The 24667-nt window shown below is 36.6% G+C and overlaps 1 protein-coding gene and 1 non-coding gene across 3 annotated transcripts in view; one reads left to right on the top strand and one right to left on the bottom strand.

Annotated features, from left to right (window-relative positions):
- TDP1 (tyrosyl-DNA phosphodiesterase 1) overlaps positions 1 to 8913 on the bottom strand; it is a 42212-nt gene extending 33299 nt beyond the window's left edge. Inside the window, exons 1-7 of one of the 2 annotated variants that reach the window (XM_077783988.2) lie at positions 8868 to 8913; positions 7729 to 8279; positions 6266 to 6309; positions 5551 to 5606; positions 3457 to 3553; positions 2318 to 2352; positions 1150 to 1242 (exon numbers count right to left, since the gene is read on the bottom strand). In XM_077783988.2, coding sequence (XP_077640114.1) covers positions 1150 to 1242; positions 2318 to 2352; positions 3457 to 3553; positions 5551 to 5606; positions 6266 to 6309; positions 7729 to 8275 — 872 coding nt within the window. In that variant the 5' untranslated portion in view covers positions 8276 to 8279; positions 8868 to 8913. Of the gene's footprint in view, positions 1 to 1149; positions 1243 to 2317; positions 2353 to 3456; positions 3554 to 5550; positions 5607 to 6265; positions 6310 to 7728; positions 8280 to 8415; positions 8662 to 8867 lie in introns of those variants that run through there. The other variant, XM_085580645.1, reaches the window with a different exon arrangement.
- Positions 8914 to 8977: 64 nt separating this feature from the next.
- Positions 8978 to 24667, top strand: part of LOC144246458 (uncharacterized) — a 58031-nt gene continuing 42341 nt past the window's right edge. The window contains exons 1-2 of the transcript XR_014955731.1: positions 8978 to 9090; positions 10006 to 10071. This is a non-coding gene — a transcript (uncharacterized LOC144246458). The remainder of the gene's footprint in view (positions 9091 to 10005; positions 10072 to 24667) is intronic.

The following is a 24667-nucleotide window of genomic DNA, read 5'->3' as shown; positions in this document are numbered from 1 at the left end:
ATCAGTAAAATAGGATGGGCACCACACAGGGAAAACATTTAGCATTTCTTTCCAGTCACACTGTACTGCAGCCATGGGAACCAAAGATTCTGCATTATCAACTTTACAATGTGTTGATACTACCCTTTGAAATTCAGAACCACCATATTGTGATCCTGCATAACACCACAGTATGCAAAAGCTAAAAAAAGAAAACTATTTCTCATATTTGACAAGTAGGGGAACTTATTTAGCATCCCAATAGGTATTTTCATGCCTTCTTAGCTTTCTGAAAAGCTAACTGTCATAAGATACTAAGGCCACCCATAAGATTTAATGGCAAAAAAATCAGTGTGTAATTTTGCCACTCAAAGAGCTAGTATCTGACAAGTAAAGTCTCAAAACCCTGCCATATTTAATGGCAGCAGAATGGATGTCAAAGTGACAGTAACCTCTGAAAAGCAACTTTCCATTAGAGTGAAGAAATTTTATACCCTGATTTATTGTGGTCATCTAACTAAAAAAATGCTCCCATAAAAATAGCCAAAAAGCTGAAGAGGTTGAGGACCCTTATATTAACATGCCACTTCATCCTGCTTTTTGTGCTCTCAACAAAACTATATCCTAAGCCTGTCATTAAGTTTAAGGACTTCTACCAAAAAATAAAACAGGAAAAAAAAATTCCTTTCCAGGAAAGGATACTGGGTGAATACTAGGTCATCTACTGTATTACAGAACCAATAATGCCCAAAATGTATCAGACTATATTTTAGATACAGTCACAACAAAACCAGAATCCGTACACATCCATATTATTTTTGCAGTATTAAGATAAGTTTTAAATAGCTCCTTCAGATCTAAATAGCATTTTATAGCTACAAAGTTTTTTCATAAAGAGACAGCACAGAATAATAAAACTTTTTATCAGTCAGATTGATTTTAAACTATCAGCCAAGTAGGAACATAGTTTTGTTTACAGGAGAAAGCAAGTAAAATTCAGACCTAGACAGCTACCAGCATTCTAAGTCAAATTTTTAAAATATTTGTTTTAGAATATCTCTATTTTAAGAGTGTAACGCTTGCAATACTAGATCAACTATTATCCCTTTGCCAGCAGAAGCAAATACCTATGGAAAATATGAAACATTCACCTGCTAGATTGTTGCTTACCCCTGAGTTTTCTGGTGCCAATCTTCAGCAATAAGATTGGATGTATGTATCACAACTCTAAGACCTTCTTCATACAGCAACAACATCATTTTCCTTTAAAAAAAATATACAACTCTTCATGTATTTTAACTACACAGAGTAGGAGATAAATTAGCAATTCATTAAAAGGGTCCAAGATCATTATTTTCAAAAATATGTTCTGCACCCTGCAAGCCCTTGGACTTCATCTGCATTCGCAGCTCACATGGCAGTCATTAGACTATCCCCATATATTTTATTCCAGAGTACCGCTTAACATCTCATGCAACTAATTATCCACAACAAAGTGAATATTTGCAGAACACTTCCTCTATTTGCACAGTTCTTTAGAAACTTATCTCTTTGCAGATAGTCAGAAAAAGAACTAAGGAACACTGAAAGGCTTTTACTTAAAAGTGAATTTATTAAAACCTAGTTACTTTCTCTTAAACTGACTTTTACTTTAAAAGAATGTATGTATACAGCTAATCATTGCCAGAGTGATGGCAAAAAACAATTTATTTATCATAACTCTTAACCCAAGCTACAGCACAAAGGAATTTTAAAAATAGTAACTGAGATAAATATACATATCTGTATATTTTGTAAAAAAATTCCTCAAATTTTCATATCCAAGTTTTCATTACCTGTGTAAAGGCAGCATATCCATGTGATCCCAAAGGATGAGATCTGAAACCCAAACTGAACCAATCTTTGCCAAAACATAACATCTGCTCTTTTCTACAGATTTCCATCCAAAAAATTTGCTTTGAGACACTTCTATTATATCTAATTCAAGCTTTTTCTTTTTTGAGAAGAGCCCTAGATTCACTAGTTTGTCCATATGAACTGGAAAACATGATCAGTAAATCAGTGTTGTGTTGGTCCTGCCTGTGACTGAACAAGTTTACTTTACAGTTCTGGTATTAAGGCATGAGTTAAGAGCCAGGACCTGCAGTCAACCTGGCTTAGACCAGTTCAACTTCAACTGTGTAACTTGCACATCTCATATCTACTCAACAGCTAATTGGTCTCATTAAACTCCAACAATCCTGCCATCTCTAAATAGATGTTTATGGAAGCTTTAAGAGTCAACAATTTCTATGAAACCCAGTTTTGCTGCAGACCTTTCTGCTTCAATGTTACTTACGTATGGTGAGTCCCAAATGCAATATCCAGTTTAGCCTACAAAATTAAAAGTTGTTCATTAAAAATTGCTATTGTACTTTGCTTCTTATTTTATGTAATTTCACTGCTATCTAGTGGACAGATCACAAAATATATTATCTTCCTTCTCCATAATTCTAATGTACTTTCCACTTTCTACAAGCTAGATTTTAAATGGCAATGTAACTCTTGCTGGAACTGTTACAAAATTTGTGCCTCTCTTACTAACAGGATTTTCAGAAATAGCAGCGGAAAATAGCTCAAGGCTCCTGCCAGACACCAAACAGAAGCCAGCAATGTGCCCTTGCATGAAAGATGACTAACAGGGTCCTGGCCTACATTAGAAGGCCTGCTGCCAGCAGGTCAAGGAAGGAGATGCTTCCCCACTGTCAAACACCAGTGAAGACACACCTGCAGTACTGGGTCCACATTCAACAGGAAACTCAGGCTTAGCAGACTGTTTCAAAGATAACAAAATTCCAAGATCATTCTCCTCCTAACAAAGAGCACAGCATCCCCATGAGTGTTAATATACTTCACCTGGCAAAAATCTTGCAACACTGGCATGTTGCCATAGCCACACCCTCCCCCAGGATGAAGCCAATGTATTCACCACTTAGGGACAGCAAAACAATGAACGTGACATCAGAGATAAAATGGCATGTGCCAGGAAGTGTGTGCTCACAGCAATTTTCATCTTATTATGGAGATTATTTGTATCAGCATTTTCTTGCATAGAACATATTTGAGAAATAACTCTTTAGTGATATTTAAGATTATAGTGACACTAGGACTAAGATCTGTGCTTTACACAAAAATAATGCTTCCTTTTCAGCCACTGTAAGAACTTGAACGTAACATGTTAGTGGAGAAGGTGAGTAGCTCTTCTGTGAGCCCTGACATGTCTGTGGGCAGCTGTTCTATACAAACTTTTGTGGGTGAAGCCCACCACGATCACATCTGACCAAGATCACTGTTACCATGTTCCTATGGTTCTCGTGTGTATATTCCTCAAAGTGAAACAAAAAGCTTCCCACATAAAGTGTGTCTTCATCAGTAACAAGACTGCGAATGTAAGAGATGGCTTAACTTCAACCAAAGGATGATACAAATGTTGATTACCTGACAAAAGCTAATATTCTCATAAGGCCGTGCTTGTGCAATTAGTTCAGCTTTGGATTCTCTCTTCTCGCCGTGAACTATCAGCAATGGCTTCTTCCTTAAACAAAAGGAGATTACCATTAAAAAATCAAGTGAATCAGCAATTAGCCTAAATGATTGATTAGACTATTAGCCTAAACCTAATTCCTACACGTAGCTATGACATCTGGTCCCTAAATCTGATAGTCCAGCAGAAAGACGGCACTGAAATCAATATTAACTAACTCAAAATAGCAGTAACTACAATACAACCTCTTAAGAATAGACACTGGAAAATTTTAACAAAAAAGAAGGGAAACTAGAAATGTGGAGTAAAGCAGGCATCAAAATAAAAACTTTTAACAAAAGATCATGAAAGAAACTCTTGTGTCTATAGCTCGAAACAAAGATCCCAAAAAACTGATATACACAATGTGGATCTAAGACAATTTAGTAATTATCTTACAGAGAAGGTGGAAGATTGATAGGGAAAAGGAAAACGTCTATTCTGGCAGTAATTTGGTGTTCACTTCCTCAAAGTAAACTTCTGGTCCTGCCAAGCAGATCTAATCTATAGGGAGGTGTGTTACCTCCCTGGGGTCCAGGTAAGAGACACCACCAAGAAAACTCAGCCCACTGATTATTATGGGTTTTTCAAGTGAGTACTAACGAAGGCCCAACAAGACTGCAGACAAGTGAGAGGGACCTCAAGGCCTTGGGACAACTGGTCAAGACATCTGGAGCACAAGTTGTGCTCTCTTCTCTCCTGCCAGTTACAGGGAATGATGGGAAAGGATGGAGATTACTGCACAGAGTACAAGTAGCCAAATACATAACCACAGAACAGGATATAGGGTATCTCTTTATGACCCCCACTGGGATACTGGCACACCCAAATACTTCCATAAAACACCTGCATAGTACAGGGAACAAACAGGAGGAACTAGAGAGCTGTGTGCAGTCACAGGGCTTTGATTTCATTGCAATTACAGAGACATGGTGGGATAGCTCACACAACTGGAATATTGTCATGAAGGGCTACATGCTATTTAAGAACGACAGGAAGGTGCAGTAGTGGAGTTGACCTCTACACGGGGCAACACTTGGAACGTATCAATTGAGATATATTCCAAGTGTTATGGGACGTGTATATGTCCCCTGTTATGGGTTAGGATAAAAGAACAGACAAGGGTGACACTGTTGTGGGTGTTTGCTGCCTGCCATCTGATCAGCAGGGCTAAGTGCAGCAGCAGTACAAGCAGCCTCAGACCCAGGTTCTTGTGGGGGACTAACTATCCTGATGTGTGCAGGAGAAGCAACACAGCAAAGCATAAACAGTACAGGAAGATCCTTGAAAGCACTGATGACAGCTTTCTGACACATGTAGTGGAGGATCCCACGAGGAATGGTGTGCTGCTCAACCCAATGTGGAACCTTCCAACCTTACCCACTCTGTGATTCTGTGAAATCTGGTCCTACTGCATTCCAACAAAACAAAAAAAAAGAAAAGGCACAATATATGCTCACTTCATCTGCAGGAATTTGCAATTATCAGAAAGGAATTTCAAGCAAACAAGAACTGCTTTTATGACAATACCCATAAACTTACTTTATCATATCAATGAAATCATCCTGATCCTTTTTACAGAGTTTTCTTGTGCCCTTCCTACATTCTCTCTTTTCTCTTGCACTATCTGGCTCTTGACTCAGTAAACTGTATGGCAAAAAGCTTCTTGTTCCATCTTTACAGGTCATCTACTGCCATGTCATTGAGGCCCATAATGGGACCACCTCAGTCCCATTATGTTAGTCTTAGGTGTTAGTCCTCAGTGTTAACTAATAACAATCAGAAACCAGCTATCCTGAACTCTGACTATTTTCCAGTCTAGAAAAGAGTCAATAAATCAGAGAACTACAGCTGTGGAATAAGAGAAGAATGAAAACTAAGAGTCTGTGCAAATTGGTAATAATCATCTGCACTGCAAAGAAGTGTTTATCATTCATTTATAGTGGGACCTTGTATGAACAGTAATGATCTGGAAATGTCATCATTTCACCTTTGTAAAATGAACATACCTGAATTCCTGTGGGTACTGTCTTACAAGCCATCCCACATCTATACAGTAGTTAAACTTGTATGAAAGAAAAAGAAAACAGATTAATTAAAAATAAAAAACCAACTAGATCAATGAACTACATAAAAAAAAAGCTTTTTATGTTAATCATACATTACTACTTACCTCATATATAATATAGAATATAGCATATTCTAAAAACAGGTGTATTTTTAACTTTTATATCCTTTCATTTCTCTTTAACAATTAAATTTAAGTTTCTCAAAAATGCTCATAAAATTTACCATCCAGGAAAAAAAGAATCAAATGCACATAATGTAAAAGCTTAGGTTGAAGGATCATCTCTTTGCCATGTGTTTATATCATCAATGATAGCAAAACTTCTAGGCAATAACAAAGATATTATTCCTAAATTGCAAGGTGTTCTTTCTTTCAAAAATCCTCATTTATATGAGCATAAATACATGCTTCTCAGTTTCACTTTCCTCAAAAACTGGAGAAAGTAGTCTTATAATTCCCTGAATTCTACAGCAGATCATAGGACAGTGTTTATATTCAGTAAATTGTTCAACAGTTGAAAATATTTAGAATTCCCTCTGTATTTTAACAAGGTTCCCTGTTAATAGCAGCTATGTAGCACAAGCATGGATTATCAAGTTTAAGATTAATGAAGTGAAGCAAGCAAGTGAAATCAGTTTGGCAAACAGGAAACTCACCTGGGCAGAAGATACGAGAGTTCCAAAAAGAGGAGACAAAATATCTATTAAAAATATTAAAGCATAAATAAATAAAAAAGACGTCAAGTAAATGTTTTGCATCTTGAACAGCTTGATACCACAGCACAAAGGCCAGATTGTTCATAGACCTGGTGTAACAGAGGCATTCACAAGTTTACTGTTCTAAGTATTCAAGTCACTGACTCCCCTGTGAATCATTTAGGATCATATCCTTACAAAAATTAATAATCCTCTCAAAGTATTAAACAAGTTTTAAAAGCTGATAGGGAAAAAGTTCAACAACATCTTGAGAAAGGGCCATTAAATTACTCTCTCCACTATTGAGTGGACTTGAAGAACTGTGGCAGGGTGGCAGCAATAAGGGCATGCTTATTTAAGTATTAAAAGCAATAAGTCAATGCTTATTTATCTGCTGCAGACTGACTGTGGGATATGTGTATTCATAGTTCAATCACAGTAGCACAGGAAACTAATCCAACTGGGGATTTATAACCACAACTGAAGCTGGTTTAGCTGGTTAAACAAAGAATATTGCCTGTCCACCAGCTCAACTAATCACCTAGCAGGACTCCCAGGACAGGACAGTCCAAAAGCCACAAATTCACAAAGCATATAAAAACATCCTGGACTAAAGCTCTAAAGTCCCTCACGCCTGCTTGTGCTAGTAGGCATGAGGTTGAGGAAAAGTTACAACCTAATTGTATATATAGGTCTTAAGTAATTTCTTCTCCCTCAAAGAACTACTATTTTTTTCTGCTTTATTTTATTGTATTTCTGTACACAATTCTCTTACTGATACTTGTTTCTGATTCTGTCTTGTGATGTATAAAATTTTATTTCTAACTACAGGGATGTTTAAAGGTGCACAAAGCTCTTCCCCCAACATCAAATGACAACAGAGCATTCCTAAAGCATCAGTATTGCACACCAAAGGCTCCACTCCATCTTGACTGATGGACAGCTCTCTCACAGCTGAATTTAAACAGATACATGAACCCCAGACACAGAACTTCAGAAGTACTTCACCTATTAATAGTGAATTATTAGGTCCAAACCAATCAACAGCACAGAGGCAGGTGCAAACAACTACTCAGAGTTATGCACCCAAGAAAAGCATCCCTTTAAATGCCACAAGTGGTTTTCCCCAGACTAGCTCATAAAGAAAGCAGCAGTAAGAAGCAGCATGATTTGTCTTGGCTAAATACACTTTATATTTCTGCCACCTAATTCAAGTTACAACAAAGTATCAGCAAATAATGCTTTATACCTCTGAAAGAGAAAGGCCCAAATAAAAGAAACAATTTCTGTGAACCACCCCATTTAGAATATGAAATATCAGCAACACTAAGAAATACATGCATTTAAAAATACCCACAAACCAAAAATAAGCATTCTCTTGCTTTCTCCCAAAAGCCCTCTTCTAGTAGAAGACACTTGCTCACCTTTTATGTGCAGGGCTCCAGAATTATAGCTCTGTTCAATTCCACTGACTTTAGTGAGAAAAAACCTGAAAGGATTGCCTCCAGTCACCAAATCCCAGGTATCCTGGGCTTCACTGGGTGTTACATTATACTCCTCTTCTTTCAGATTCTCCGAGAGTTTGTCATCTTTGCAAAGATTCAGAGGATGCTCTTCAGGCATATCACATTTTTCTTCTTTCACTGTTTCTTTGTGAACATGCTTTTGCTGATCTTCAGGCTCTTCATCACTACTAGAAAGACACCAACCTGAGCCTTCTTGGCTTGGTCTCTGTTTTACTGCTGGAGGTGCATCTGTAGAAAGACTTTTATCAGTGAACTTCAGGGGAGAAGTTTTTCTCTTGAGAGCAGCTTTCCTAGCTTCAGAGCATGGATATTGTGGTCCACTTGTTTTACCACATGTAGCATCTGATAGTGAAGATGTACATGGTTTTTCACTGTCAGAATTTTCATCGGCACTTTCATCGCTGCTAGATACTGTCCATTTACCGTGTGCACCTTCCTGAAGCATGTTCCTAGGAATGAAAAAACACCAAACAAAAATTGTACGTTTTTGCTACGCTCAAGTCTGTCTCCCTTCCTACCTCCTACTTGTTTATTACTTAAGAACCGTGCTTTGGTATTTGGCAGGTTCTCTGGGAAACTTCATACCGTACACGACTTGTTTCTGTGCCCGGGAAACAAAGAAACACGTGCAATGGTGGCAACCATCAAATGGGAAGCAGCAAATGTGAAAACCAACACATGGAAAGCGGGATAAGACACAGACTCCTATGAGAAAGCACTCTAAAAATCAGAGGTGCGAGCTGCACGACACAGGTATTTCCCCGCGGCTGAGGCGTCTGCTGAGCGGATTCAGGAGCACGGGGCGGCCCCGCGGGAACCCTCCGGGACCGCGGCCTTCCTCCGCCGGCCCCGCGCCCGCAGCGCGCCCCTCCGCCGCGCCTCCCGCCGAGCCCCGGCGGCGGAGCCCGGCCGCGGCCGCCCCGCAGCGAAGGCAGCGTCCGCGGCGGCGCCGCGGCAAAGAGCCCCGACAGCCGCTGCGGGGCTGCAGCCCGCCGGCCGCCGCCAGCACTCACTCACTCACTCACTCACTCACTCACCCCGCTCACCGACCGCCGGCGCCCGGCAGCGCCCGCGCAGGGCAGCGAGAGCCAGAGCAGGCCCGGGCCCCGCCCGCCCGCGCCGGCCCCGCCCCGAGCCGCCGGAGCGCGGCCGCCGTGAGGCGCTCCGGGGCCTCGGAGCTGCGGCGGCAGGGCGGCCGAGGCTTGGCGAGCTGAATTATTCTAACCAGCCGTCATGGACCTTAATATTAATTATGGGCAGGTGCGGAATTTGCATAATGGCTCGTTCGGCGCGGTGTTAATTACTGTGTCTGAAGTGCCCCGCTAATGAGATAAGTGCGTGAGGAGTTCGGGAAGGAGAGGGAGGAAAGCAGGTGTGAAATTAATCAAAGGAGGAGCGCGGCCCGCATCAAAGCGCGCTGCGGTGAACTGAGCGCTCGGCTCTCCTTACTCTAATTTGTTGCAAGCTTGTGGCTGCAGTTAACAAATTCTGGAAGTGCCAACACGCAATGAAAACGGCAGGTTACTCCAGGAAAAGCTTTCCTGACAATTCCGCTGGTTTGTGTAATTTTCTCAGTGCTTGTCCGCAGAGTCGTACGTAACTTTTCCCTGAAATGTTCTGCTGCTGATATGATGCTGTATTGTCAACCCTTCCTGAAGGTGTTCTGTGGGAAAAGCTCTTAGGAACGTTGGATGGCTTTGTATGTTCTCTGTGTAGTCTCTTCTCTTTGGAAATGTTTTTTTGTTTTCTGCAAGTACCTCAGAAAGTTTGATGGCTTCTGACTATGCTTTCATTGCACTCTCTCCTTATAGTTCCTGTCTGTGTGGTGACTTAACTGAGAATTAAAGTTATCTGGCATTTTTCAAGAAAAAAAAAGTATAGTCTGGTAGAAGGAAATTTCATGTGATTTGTTTCCTATAAGTCTGTACTATGTAGTCTAAGTTTGCAAAAAGCTTTTTCATCATAAGCACATAAAATGTAATAGTATGAAAAATTTTATTTTAACCTAAAATCCCAAACTGAATGTGCTCCCACTTTCAATTTTACTGGAACAGAGTAGATGAATAGAAGTGATTCAACAAGTGCCTCTTTTTTTCCCCCATAACAGTTTTGCAAAATAAAAAATCCTAGGTTAGGTTTATTGGTTTTTTTATGTGAATCACTTTCTTTCTGCAGGATTTTGAAGTGTGCAATGAAGATAGCAAAGGCTATTTAAGCAGAGAAGACTCTACAGTTGGTCTGGTAATGTTTTTTTTTTTTTTTTCTAGAAACCCTCAAAGGTATATACTTTTCCATTTATGTTCTGAAGATCCAGCCTATAGATGTCTCACTGTTGAAAATACTATATATTGACTGGCCTACACTAACTGGAGTGGATTGCTGTAGATGTGGTAAACAGAAATGCCTACAAACCCTAAAATTAATTTTCTAATTTGCACATATTTATTCCAAAAGAAAATAATCAAAACCCTGGCTTTTCTGTTGAAGACTGTGATCAGTAGAAAGTTGTATTGTATTTCATATGTGTACAAGATACATAAGTGACTTACTGAGCTTGTTACTGGTTTTTATCAGTGGTACATTCAATTTTATTCAGTGGTCTCAGTAACTGTGAAACTGCTACATGTCCCAATAATAAACACGTATTCTCAAAAATATATCTGGTTTTGATTTCAGGTAATAGTTAATAGTTGGACATTTTTAGGCATGACTTCTCAAATGTAAATCTACAGCTCTATAGAAATCTTAAGAAAAGAAAGATTAATTGAGAGAAATAATGTGTTTCCATACTTACAGGAAAATACAGGATATATTGTATGGCTTGATGTAGTTTTAGAAGTAATATTTTTACTCAAGTAAGTACAAGTGAATTAAAAAGAGTATAAAGAATACAAAAGATTTCAGAATACACATAGTGTATCTGTGAGTCTGTCTTTCTCATGGCATGTCAATAAATGAGACCAATTACTATAATGTGTATTATATATATAAAGTATGGAAAGGCTGAATCATCTTTCTTCTCCAGCTTGAGCAATCTTCTTCCCCAATGACTGATTGCAAATAATTACTTTTATTATTTTTACATTAAGCACATAGTTTACAAAAACTGTCTTGATAAGGTCATAAGCAAAATTGTACCTATGATAATTTAGTAAAACCCACAAAAATATTTTAGTAAACTATGAAAGTAGTAATTTCTTATATATTTCAGCTGTGGGTAAACATTTTTTCAATGAACTGTGGCCAGATCTAAAAATGCTTAAGGCTTCTGATGTGAGTCCTAACTATTGAATTATGAATCTCAAACTGCTCAACTTCTTCCCTATCTATCTTCTCCTAGATATTTTTACTATATAAAAATTAAGTGTTCTGTCAAATTCCCTGAGTGTTTCTTACAGCAGGAGTACTCAAAACATGCTTAAGGCATTTAAACAAGAGCAGGCGCTGTGTATGAGTCACTGATGGCATCTCCTTGGAAAGAGAATACAAGTAGAGGACTCCTGGGAAGACATGAGATGCAGGTTTAGTTATTTCTTCCTGAAAAGGTGCCAAATCACACCTGCTGTGGCTTTAGGCACTACTGTGACCATTTGGTCTGTGCAGCTGCACAAAAATTAATTAAGAAACCTTTGTTCTAGGGCTGATTCTGTCATCTAGTGGTTTTGCTAGCTCCTTAAGTGGGCCCAATTCCAGCAACTGTTGCCCTTTACCCAATTACTGCTCATTGTGAAGATCTCTAAAAGGTCCCTGGGGAAGCAGATACTTTTCTTTTTGTGGCTTCTGCTAGTGTGCATTAGGCAAGGTTTGTAGCACAACCACATGTTTTGCTTTTGCTGATGACTGGGTCCTGAGTTTGTTCCTTTCAACGTGCGTATGGTTTTTAATCTGGTTCTGAGAGACACAACTTTCACTGTGTACCAGAGAGGAACCATATGCAGATGTTGCAATCCTAAAAGTTGTTAAGATCCAGTTCTTGAGCATGTTATTGTGCGTATTGCTTTGTTGTCAAAATTAACAAAATCCTAGGCTAAAGGAACAGCCCTTCTGTTATTTTGGAAATGGTTAAGAACAGCCCTGGCAAGGAGAGTCCTTTCAATTGTTTTTGCAGGACATGGGGAATAGTGTGCATACATTATTTCTTAAGGTGAAACTGTTTTTCAGCTGCACTACATACTAACATTTTTTTTTCAGTAGAAATGGCAATTGCTTAGCATCATCAACTGCAATCAAGCAGTTTTTAGTAAATTGTTGCTGCTTTTTTTTTTTTTTTTTTTTTGTCGCGTTTGCCTTTATTCTGTAAGTTAAAAGTAATACTAACTTTACCCGCTAGATGTCATGAATGAACTCTTCCTTGGAAAAGGTGAACTCTAAGAATTTGAATCACATTCCTGCTCCGCTTGATTTTTCTAAATAATTTGTTATAACAATGCTATATTGTGAGTAAAATACTATTTTAGTGTGGTTATTAATAGAAATTTGAACTTTATATAATTTTAATGTTTATAATTAAATCTTCTGAGGCAAATAACTGGGAAAAAATGTAAACAGAGATTAAACTCATTGTTGAATGGATATTGTATGTATGTCTGCATATAAATACTGTCATTTCTGGGAAATAGCAACATTGTAGGAATCATGTCTATGTGACTTTTTTTTCATTCTCTGTCAGTTTGGTTCAATGATCCTCTTTTCCCCAAAACTATTTAAAGTCATCTAAAATGCTCTTATATTTCAGCAACCATTCAGCTAACTAGCTGCTAGCATTTCATCTTCCAAATGAAAAGGAGACTTCAGGAATTGTAGTCATTAAAATACATCATTTCCCAAGCTGAAGTTCCCTTCCTGGTAGTGTTACATTTAGATCTAACTAAAAGCACTCTCTACAGTGTTCCTGAGAGTCCAGGCCCCCAGTGTCCAGTGTTTTCCTTGACCCGAAGCTGTACCTTTGCAGGAGGACACCAGCAGGTCAACAGCTGCTGCTGAACAAGATGCCAGCAGCAGGACACTCTGAGATCCAGAGTAGAGAAGGGCAGTCTGAGCTTGAGGCTGCTTTCAGCTGCTCTCCTGGCATATATTATCAAAGCTTTCTAGACAGAACTCCCTAGTCTGTTTATATATCTGACATGGTCCTGGGGGAAGTGTTTCGGGCATGGTGGAACATACAGCTTTAGCTTAAGTGGTCTCATCATGTTTGGCTTGTTCTTTCTCCAGAGTGGAATAAGCCTAGATTGCTCTGGAATCTGCTCACATCCCCTCAGGTGGCTGTCTCAGTGCTGCAGCTGTGGGCAGTCTTGTACTCTCATAACACAGATGTAAGAGTTTAGACTCATGAGCATGCAGTCATGTCAAAAAATGACATAGCTCAAAGTGGACCTCTCTGCTTTACTTGGCTATATTCTCCCTTTCTGTTTCTTACATTGTTCATAGATGTTTTGCACGGATCTCTTGGTCAGCTCCTAAATCAGTTCTGAAAAATCTTTTTTTTTATTGTTTTCATCATGTAATTAACTTATTGCTTTTGTACTATAAATGAATACTGGTAACACACTAATATTAGTGAGTATTAGTGAATCTTGGAAATTTGCTAATCAACATGTAACTGTTGCTCCAGTACCCCTGTCAGATAAAATTTTGAGGTAAGAACCTGCTGAAAGACACTAAAGGAAATATATAGTGCATGAAATAAGATGGTTTTCAGAAAAGCTGTAGAAGCATAAATGATGCAATTTTTTTTTGCATTTCCTCTTCCTTTTTTCTATATTTTTATTTAAATTTTTATTTTAGACAGATTTACTAAATTAATTTTGATCCAGCTACTCTTCAGTAAATATGGTTTCTAATCTGAATATTAAACCAGAAATTTTTTCAATGCTTAGAGGAAATAACATGTGGATGCTGATGCTTCAGAAGTTAGATTTAAATATTATAGTTCCTTTGTGTATAAAGAACTTTATACACTTTTTGTATAAAGAACTTTATAGAAATAAAAATTTCTACAAAGTTAAGCATCTTTGTTTAAACATATTGAGTTTGAGATTTTGATATTGATTAGGACTCTATTAGGACTACATATATAATTTTTTGCTAAGAAGGTGGTTTCATTTTAATTAGAATGAAATATTTTCTTATTTTAATGCCATAGTTGCTACTGTTGTATAATATGTATTAATCACAAAGCTAGTGAGGGGTCTGGGATTGTTTAGCCTGGAGAAGAGGAAGCTCAGGCAAGACCTTATAATTCTCTACAACCGCCTGAAAGTGGGTCAGTCTCTTCTCCCAATAACCAGCAAAAGTCCAAGAGGAAATGGCCTCAAGTTCCACCAGAGGAGGTTTAGACTGGATATTAGGAAAACATTCCTTCACCAAAAGGCCTGTGAAGCATTGGGACAGGCAGCCTGTGGAGGTGGTGGAAATTCTGGAGTTATTTAACATCCATGTAGATGCACTACTTAGGGACATGGTTTAGTGGTGAACAAGGCAGTGCTAAGTTTGCAGTTGGCTTAAAAGATCTTAAGGATCTTTTCCAACCAAAATGATGCTATGATTCTAATCTCTGATTCTGTAAATGAGCTGACCATGGCTATTAAAGAGATTTCATCCTGTTTTGTTATAGTTTTGTGCTTCTATGTTATGCTTAGCTTGAATTTATTCTTGCCACTCAAAGCGGCATTTCTTAATAGCAACATTGTACTGATTAATGACAGAGAAAAGTATTTAGTAATTTTTAGTGTTTAAGCTGGTAAGTGATGAAAATTTCTATGATTTTTTTTGATAATGATACACTATTAACTTGGGAAAATACTGGAGTCCTACACCATAATTCAATACATAGGCTTTTCATTTATATAGTCCTGCTTGGGTTTTGTTGTTCTTGACTTTACCAATTTACACTCAAACTTCTGTTTGTGGGGTCATGTGGCAAGTCTTATTGGATAAATTACTCATATAAAAAATGAAGTTGCAAAAAACTGAGGTGGTTTTTTTTTGCTAAACTCTGCTTTTGCCATATGGCTCCACAGGTATTTGTATCAATATATTTGAAAAGCATTATGGAAGGCGATTGTGTTTATTCTAGTGTTGATGCTAGAACACATGCTCACTGAGCCACGCCCTTTCTTGTAAATCTTTAATTTACGCAACAAATACAAAAAAAAGATAGGTTTGGGATTTTTTCCCAGGAGAAAAACCACATGAATGTCTGAACCAGAAATAGTGAACTAAGATAAAAAGATAGATCGTGGATTTGTTAATACCTAATGACTTTTATAATTTTTAAGATGTCCTTTTTGTGTGTTGACATAGCTTTGCAGCCTGTTCTAGTAGCACATGAATCAGCAGCTCTCCAGATCAATGAAGAGGCGGGACTCTATTATAGGAGTCATTCTATAAAAGGAAAATTGTATACTGTAATTTTCTGGGCTCTTATGTTACTATGAAAGAGAAGGAGTAAATGGATGGAAAGCTTATACTGCTTTTTTATCATTTCACTTCCATAGTTATCCAATTGAATGGAAAGCTGCCCATGCAGGCAAGTTCAGCATGTTTGGGCAACCTCTGTTATTATAGAAATGGTGCATGTACAGATCCTAGCAGTTGAAAGCAGCAAGACGGTGTAATCCTGGAAACTGAGATAGTAATAGTTCTTAATACATGATTTTCAAAGAAGAAGTAAGCAAAAAGGCAGTGGAAATCTGTACACTGGTACACAAGATTTGAATTGAGACAGCAGGTGGGGCTGAAGGAGTTGTGCTTTTGAACCACTGCAGAAATAAGAGAATATGAATGAATCAAAAGAAAAAGAAGTGCAGAGCTTTTGTTATGTTACTAGATAAAGGAAAAATTCATGTAGGATACAGTCATCTTCTCTTCTCAAGAAAATGAATATGTTTAAAATTAACATATGTCATATCTCTGAAATCGTGATAAAAGAGTATTTATCTGTGTTTACCTATTAAGCTGAAGTGGAATCCCTTTTTCAAAAAAAACCATACATCTGGTGAATTTTTCTATCAGGATTTTTGAGTGTTTTATGGAGAGGCCTTAACTTTTGGGGGTCAGATTTTTATTTCTTACTTTTTGTATTTTACTTTGATTTTAGAGGAAATGGTAAATTAAGAGCTTACAAACTAGATTTATATTTTAATTTCTTTAATTTTCTATTCATTAAAAAGGTAAGTTAAGTGTTCAAGACTTTCATACAGCATGCAGAAAGAATAACCAATTCAGTTTTGCACTCAATTTTATTATGGGTTTCACAAGAATCTGTAGCTAGAATTATACATTATTTCAGACTTTGCTTCTGGGAATGATGCCAGATAGATTGTTTATGCAGCATGGATCTTTATCCATGGCATGCAAATGCTATTGGCATAGAAAAGTCCAGGTTTCTCTCCAGTGTAAAGAAACATGAGATGGCAGGTAACAAGAAAAAAGTAGAGGTAAACAGAACCATTATACTCAAGTATAGAAAATATGTGAGAAAATTTTAACTATATGGAAATGATTTCATGGTTATTCTCTAACTTTGAAGGTTATTATTTCAGTTTTATTTATATTTATATAATTTAAATTATTCATAATCATTAGACCTTAGTCATACATATCTTTAAGGAGGAAAATAAAACTGGCTTTTTTTTTTTTTCTTGGTAGGGAGATTTATTTAATTTTACATTTTTCTAGGTCCATTATTTGAAAAGTTTTTTAAATCTTATCAGCAAAATGAAGATTGCACAGTTATACAGTAATAAAACAAGTAAATATTTACAGCTCTTGATACACAACATAAGGATGTTTTCTTGATATTTGAAATATGAATTTAATTCTGAAGCAATTAAGCAAAATAGAACACCTGAAGGAAATAAAAAGACAAGATATCCTGGATACAGCAAAGTTAAATAAAGCACTGCTAGACTAATAAAGATGGTGTTGATGTGACTATGAATAAAGTCAGGGTCAGTGGACTGTGGCGTTCTGGGCTGTAGCTCTGTCTGTGGTAGCAGGAGCTCTTCCAGCTGTTAAAGGAAATCCCTGGCTGTTCACCTTTCCTATTTGCTGTTACTGCCTCTCATTATGTCTCTATGACTCATATTTCCTGAATCATGTATGCCATAGGTTTTACCAATTTCCTTGGTTTTAGCTATAGATTTTTTTTACTTCTCAGAACAGACCAAGAAAGGGAAACCAAAGGAACCAAAACCAAAGGAACAAAGGCTTTTTGCTCATTCTCATTGGGAAGTAGGTACAGAGATTCTTTCTCATTCCTGTTAAACAGCAGAGGATGTCCCATCACCAAATTGAAAAGGGGAAGACTTTATCAGGAACCTGATGGATTTTCAGATCCTCTGCCTTTTTCTTCCTGAACTCAGACAGGACTATGGTCCTTGAAAAGAGGAAAGTGAAACATATGGCAGATCAGATGTTGGGATGATCTGATAAGCATACATTCGGCTTTTTACCATGAACTAAAAGTAGCTTTTCAAGTGTTATTTTTAGTGGGTTATTTCAAATGACTTAACTGTTTCAAGCACTGTGCTTTTTGTTTGCCTTACTATCTGCTGCACACAGTCCACAGTAGCCTTCTTTGAGATGCATTATTTTCCAGATGAGTCTGAAAGTGAATTCATAACCTAACCTTGATTGATCAGCTGATATTGCTCTGATATGATGCTTTCAGCAAGATTAAACTGAACTAATAATTTGAAACAGTAGATTGTAACATTTGTGGAAAAAAAAATTGAAACACAATGTTCAAAATACCTAAGTTGTCAATGAAAATGGTAGATTTGAAAAGTAATTTTGAATATCTTGTAGTCTATATTTTCAAAGCTTTGCAAAATTGAAATTTTCAATTCGTTTGTTCAATTTATCAAAATGTCTACTTGTAAAATGAAAACTTAAATAAGAAAGTTGTAAATGTAGGCACATGACTTTTGAACAGAATTCACACTGGCAAAAGGGAATAGTCAGTATAAAACCTGTTTAAGATTGTTCATCTTTATATAGTTGCCTTTTTAAAAAAAATTTTATAATGCAGTAACTTAGAATGTATCATCATTTCAAAACTGGGAATTGATTAGCTTACATGCAAACATTTTATTAAGTAGTTTTAAAAAACACCCTCATTTGCATTATTTTTCTCTTGCCTATTCTTGATCTAAAAGATAGAGGATTTTTGGCTTTTGAAGACTTCAAGAGAGCTTTCAATTCTGTTTCTTCTAAGTTATCTGAAAAAATCATATTTGAAGCCACCAGGTAAGATTAACAAATTGATCCATATTCCTGGATAGCAGTCCTTTTGTTGTTTCAGTTAATTGAAATTATTAGATTCTAGCGTGCAGCTGAAGATAAAAGCTTTAGCACCCCATTACTGTTTCAGTGCTTTTATTAATAAAGATAATACACAAATGAATGTGTAAATAATGTAATAATGAATATAAATTTTATAAATAGTACTTAAAAATAATACATAACAGGCACAGAAGTTAATTTGTTGCCCGTACTGTTTCTTAAGAAGCTTAAAGCTATTTGTTTTTATATTTTCCTCCTCTAATCAGGAAATCCATGTTCAAGAGCTGTCTTAAAAAAATTTAGTTAAACAGGCGTGCATATTGCAAGCTAGTAGTACTGAGATTTCTTGCAAGGTGAGGTTGGCTCAGAGGTATGGATGTTGAGCTTTATTTAGCGAAACAGACCTAAGACTTTTGTCCTAAATTGATCTGTACAATTGGATTAAGACTGTATGAAAAGAAAGCTGTAAGAAATATTTTGGACACAGATATTTGTGAGAAGTTTCATGTATTTGTGACACAGAATCTATATTACAACACATTGTTGTAACAAATGAAGCATATATATTTTCAAATTTAAAAAAAATTCAATAGATATGTTTCTTGTTCTTCCCTCTTTTTATCACAGACATCAAAATTAAATTTTGGGACTGAACATAATTTTAAAATGTTTCTTTTATGTTAAGTAAAATAACGTATACTTAGAAGATGTTTAGGGGTTTTAAATGTGATGACTGACCAAATGTGTGTTCTAGAATTATCTCTGTATTAGCAATTAATACAGCACAAAAGCATCAGGTCTGTAAAGCAAGAAGTTTATGATGGGGACCCAATATCTGTATTGAGGGGGTTTCTATGCCTAATTCTAGTCTGGTCAACAGGCTGAATGATCCCCAGAAGGTGGAGTCCTTTGGGTGCATGCCAGGAGCATATCCTTCAGTTTAATTTCATCTGGAATAAATGCAGTTTGTATACTGTGAGCACTGTGATGTTCCCCATAGTACAGTCAGTGATGAAGACAGGGAAATTCAACATAAAATAGCATTCCAAGTCTAAAGTAAAACATAGGTAAATATCGAGACAAGGGGGAAAAAGCTTAATTTGTATATTTCAGAGCTTGTGATATTGTTAAATGAAAAGGGGTTTTTATGTTTATTTATAAAATTTTCCCTTTGGTGGAAATGCTTCAAACTGGTGTCTTTAATTTGGAATTCATTGTTGAATGCATTATTTTCTTATACTTTAAATTAAGTAAAATGTTGCAGAATAAGCAAAGTCTGTGGCTAGTGTCACAAAAGCAGGAATGGAAGGGAGGTAGGAAAAAAGTTCAAGGCACATTCATGATACTTATCTACTTACTATACAGAGCAGGGAATTTCCTGCTATGGAGTGTAATTCTCAACATATTCTGAGATGTAAAATTGAAAACAAGTGTATTCAAGCTATGCAGAACACAAGGAAGGAATAATACCAGTAATTAATTTGCATGAAGAGTGAAGGGCCCCACCAGAGTCATTTAGCTTTCAGAGAAAGTAGATTTGATTTGTAGGTATGCAAAATGCTCATAATAAGGGCATACATACATGTTGAACTAATTTTAACAAACTTGCAGCTTGAAAATTGAATCCTTTTGTTTATCATCCATATATATGCATTGTTAATATATAAAAAAAATCTCTAAATGTTCAATATAATGTAGCAAGACAATAATGGATTATTCTGGATTATTCCTCTAACCTACATGTAAAGAGTTTTTATGCTCAAAGTTTTTATATGGCTACAGAGGAGATCCACTTGATACTTAAAACCAGTATTTAACTTTACTACATACTAAAATCTTAGCAATCTAATTAAATAATTATTTTTTACAGATTTAATAATTGAAAAAAAAGATAAAAAAGTACTATGCAGCAAAATGTCTCAATGCAGTTATGTACCTCCTACTACCTATCCTTTCTCTGTAGTTACTCTCAATCTTCCACTGTCCCTCTCAGTCCTCAAGATGGCAGGTTCAAGGCAGGCATGCTAGAGTGAATTACCATTATCCCGACTTTTTCACCAGAAGGAGTATAACATTCATGTTTTGTTCTCTCTCTAGCATCTGCTTTGGGTTATTTAAAAATAAAGTTTACACCTTCTTTCTTCTGAGGTCTGCAAGCCCACACTGCATTCTAATTTCTAATGTATGGCGCAAACTACATATTTCAGGTATTTGTTCTTTGCTCTGTCACCTATAAAAATATTTTTGTCTAGTTCCTGTTCTGCATGTCTTTAACTGACCATAAGTGAATTTTTAGTCTTGGTCCTCCAGTGTTAGCCTGTGTCCTGTGTCTTAACATCCCATGACTTTACTACTCCATATGCCATGTCTTTACATCTGCTATCACCCCAGGCCTATATTTCTCTACATAAATATAAAATTTTACATAGAAGTTCTTGTTAGTACTATCCATGTAAAGCTATGTTTATCCTGTATAAAGTTAAGAACAAATTAGACATAGCCACCTGGTGCTTGAAAGAACTGTTGTAAAGGATAAAGCAAGTAGAATCTCCAGGACAGGTCAAACAAGTTCACACAAAGCCTGAAAAGCCTCATTCCTTGCAAACTCAGTGCAGAGTTTGTGGCCTGTTACTTGTAGTGGCTGTACTGAATTGACTGAAATCTCTTGAGGACCATATCTAATCTCATCTCATCATGATAAAATAATATTTCATGTAGATGTTCTTTCTCCTCAGAGGTTGTTTTCTTACAAATGTCAGTAATATACTGCACACAGCTGTTGCTGAAGTTTGGAGAATGTGGACAGGGTTCCAGTTTATATTTGATTGTATTAACTGACTGTAATCTTGCCTGAACAACATTTCAGTAGAGTAATATTTGTTTCTGATCTAATATTGCAGTCATATTAACAAAATGATCAAGGGTTTATTATACACCTGATGTGCACTTGATTAGAATGCAGTTGTGCCATAAAAACTCAATGTTTTTGACACAGGAGTTGCAGAAGTTAAATGGTACGTTTTTCCATGGTGGGGTTCTCTGTAATGGGTAGCACACAGAAGAATTGCTTTATACTAGTGCTGCTGATCTTGATGTAGCTACAAGTATACGAAGTGTGTCAAGTCCTTTGCAACAATTATTTGTGATAAATGGCCATCTGTAAGTGAGCATGTTGTCTTTTAAAGTGGGATTCAAATTCTTAAAAAACGATTTTAAGTACTGTTTTCCTTTTTTTATTAATATGAATGTCATATTTGAATTATACAATATTATTAATGACAGATGCTGAAAAAATATTTGTCCTAGCTGTAACATTTGCTCAGAAAAATAGTTTATTTGTATGTATGTTAAAGACTCAGAGCATGATAATGGGAATAGTAACAGAAATAAGCTGCAAGCCAACCACATGTGAATGTGGATGAACCTATAAATTATGAAAAATGTCTTACAAACCAAAAGTGGACAGAAAATTCCCATACAGTTTTTAAAGGTAGCAAGCATAACTCAGATCTTAAGGAAGAAAAGAAGGCATTCACAAGCAGTTTTTCTATGCTACTGTGCCTTTAGATTGATAGTATCTCACAGTAGAGGTATATTAGTACTTTTGTATGTATTGGTACTTTCCATACAAAAAATGACCTAATTGTCTCATATTTCTTTCATGTAATTATCCAGTAATGAGAAAATAACCTGTTTTTCAGAACCACCCCATGGAAGAAATCTCATGCTCTTCTATGCAAGTTTGATTTATAGACATGTACTGCAGAGCACAGTGAATATGAGACATTCATCTTCCTATGGCTAGTTGCTATGGAAACATAGTACACAGTACAATGTCATTTCAGCTCTGGTGATGCCTGCAGTAGTTTATCCCTTTGTTGTTCTTGTTTCTTAAGCAACTGTCTTGCAGCCTTTTATATTATCACACTTCATCACCTATACAAATCTTTTTCCTTATCTCTTGAGGACCATATCTAATAGAAAAGATTGGGGTTTTTTCTACCTGTGCACATCAGTGTATTTTTTTTTTTTCAGTCATGGGTTTAAAGCTTGTCCCATGCCCAAAAATAATATACCATTGCCCTAACATTGGTAAAAAAAGCTGCAAACCAGACTGCACATCAGAATGTAAGGGACATGTGTCAGCATCTTTATTTACCATTTCCTGTCAGGGACTAGAGTTAAGAATTATTTTCTCTAACCAGTATCCCACCCAAGGAAGATAGAAAGGAAAATTAATCTCTCCTACCTGTCCTTGGCTGGTATTTGTGAAGTGTACAAAAATCCAACAGCTGTCTCAAAATACCCACTCTGTTTCACGCTTGTGAGGGTGGAATTGGAGAAGTAGAGGGAGATCTTCATAATTTACCTAAAAATATACTAAGGGTGTTACAGGGAACAAAAGTCAAATTGAATATTTATTGTATTGAGAGGCTGTACCCTAACACAAGTTCTTTTTTGAGGCAGTATCTGTTTCATAATTGGTTGCACAGGGAACCAGCACAATAATTAAGAGTATATGTGTCCCAGGTTCTGCATAAGTGGAGTGATACTTTGCAACAAAACCTTTTCAGTTAACACCTAAAGATAGATGTATCTTTTGGGTAGTAGTAGTACTAATGAGTATTGTTTTGCTTTTCCTCTCTCTAACTGTTGCTAATTCTGTTATCCAATTACTTAACAACATACTTTGCTATTTGTGGTGGATTGACCCCAGCCAGTGACTCACTGCCCCCAGAGTGGGGTGGGGAGAGAATCAGAAGAGCGAGAGCAAGAGAACTCGTGGGTTGTGATGAGGACACTTTAATGAGTGAAGTAAAGCTGCGCGAGCATGCGAAGCAGAATACAGAATTTATTCACAACTTATCAGCAGGCAGATGTTTAGCTGCCTTCTGGAAAGCAGCACAGCTAATCATTACTTTGGGAGATAAACTCCATAACCACAAACTTCCCTTCCTTCCTTGTCTGTTCCCTAAACTTTAATTGCCGAGCACGATGTCAAAGAATCATAGAATGGTTTAGGATTGAAAGCACCTTTAAGCATTGTCTAGTTCAACTCCCCAGACATGGGCAGGGACACCTTCCACTAGACCAGGTTGATCAGAACCTTGAGCATTTCCAAGTGTGGGGCATACATAAGTTCTCTGAGCAACCTGTTCCAGTGTCTCATAACCCTCACTGTAAAAATTCTTCCTTGCAGCAGATCTGAATCTGCCCTCTGATAGTTAAAACTACTGCTCCTATCTTGTCACTACTATTATAGATAAATCTGACATCAAAGCATTCTAACAAAAATTTTAAATATAATTTTTATTGGTTATAACCCAAGTCTGTCTGTTATCCCAATCCTACAGAAAATTCTTTAAAAAATCTGACCTTTTTTCTTATCACTTTTTCTAAAGAAAATTTTGCATAAGTACAGGTGTGTATTTTTTCAGATTTGAAAGCAAAACCAAGCATGCAAGTCTTATACAATGTGCAACACACATTTATCCCCTCTAAATAATTTTAGCAAAAGTACTATGTGAAATAAGTATTTCAATATTTGAAGTTATTAATTTAAATTAATATGTAAATTTAAAATTTGTGCTTTTTCTATTTTTGAGGGTATGTCCAAACAAGTATTTAAAATTATTTTAGAAAATTTAAATAAGTCAGTAGTTCCTACCTCTTAGTTGTCCTGCCTTTCACACTGACCTTCTTTCACTGGGCCTTGAGCTTCAGCATAAATTGTTTCAACAGAGACCATTCTTATTTAACATGAGTACTTTTATTTTGTATTGCTGCAAGTAGGGATATGCATGTGGTCAGTTGCCATAATACATTCATGGTAATACAATTTATTAAAATATGTTAATGCCATAGGAAGTGCTTAGCTGGAATATCCTTAGGACTCTTCTTTCAAGCTATTCTCCTTCATATTCAATAAAACTGTGACACAATGAAACTATTAGAATGTGGCAGCTATAAAAGAGGCATCAAATATTATTTTTTTATTATTATTAACATCTGTGGTAATAGCAGTACACCTGCCAACATGCCTCAAACGTCAATCAGTTCTTTTAGCAATAGCTTATATTTATTCAGTTTAGTGATGTCTTTACAGGGACTACCCACACAGATGTTAATGATTTTTTAATTGCATTCGATGATAAAAACTGGAAAAAACTGACCCAACCAAACTCATTTAGAATAAACTATTGAACAGCCATTAGGTGACAACTCATGCTCATTTTCATCTGAAGCTGAACATTTACCCTGAATGGAGAATTATTACTGAAGTTCTTTCAGAGCATACATTTTATTAAAAGCAGATTTTTCTCCAGAATTAAGAAAAAAAGATTTCAATATAAACTGCATCTTCTATTTGAAGTGCAGTTTTTGATGTATGCTGACAGACTGAAAACCTGATCCATCACCTCTCTAGGAAAGCCATTGCAGGGTTTGATCACTCTCTTGGTAAAGAATGCCCAGTCTAAAATCCCCTGATGGAGCTTTGAACCATTGAAATGTCCTCTCACTGGATTACAGGGAGAATGCTTCAGCACCT

Source organism: Lonchura striata, chromosome 5, assembly GCF_050655825.1.
Source record: "Lonchura striata isolate lonStrDom1 chromosome 5, ASM5065582v1, whole genome shotgun sequence".
NCBI classification, from domain to species: Eukaryota; Metazoa; Chordata; class Aves; order Passeriformes; family Estrildidae; genus Lonchura; species Lonchura striata.
This window is presented reverse-complemented; position numbering and strand designations above follow the sequence as displayed.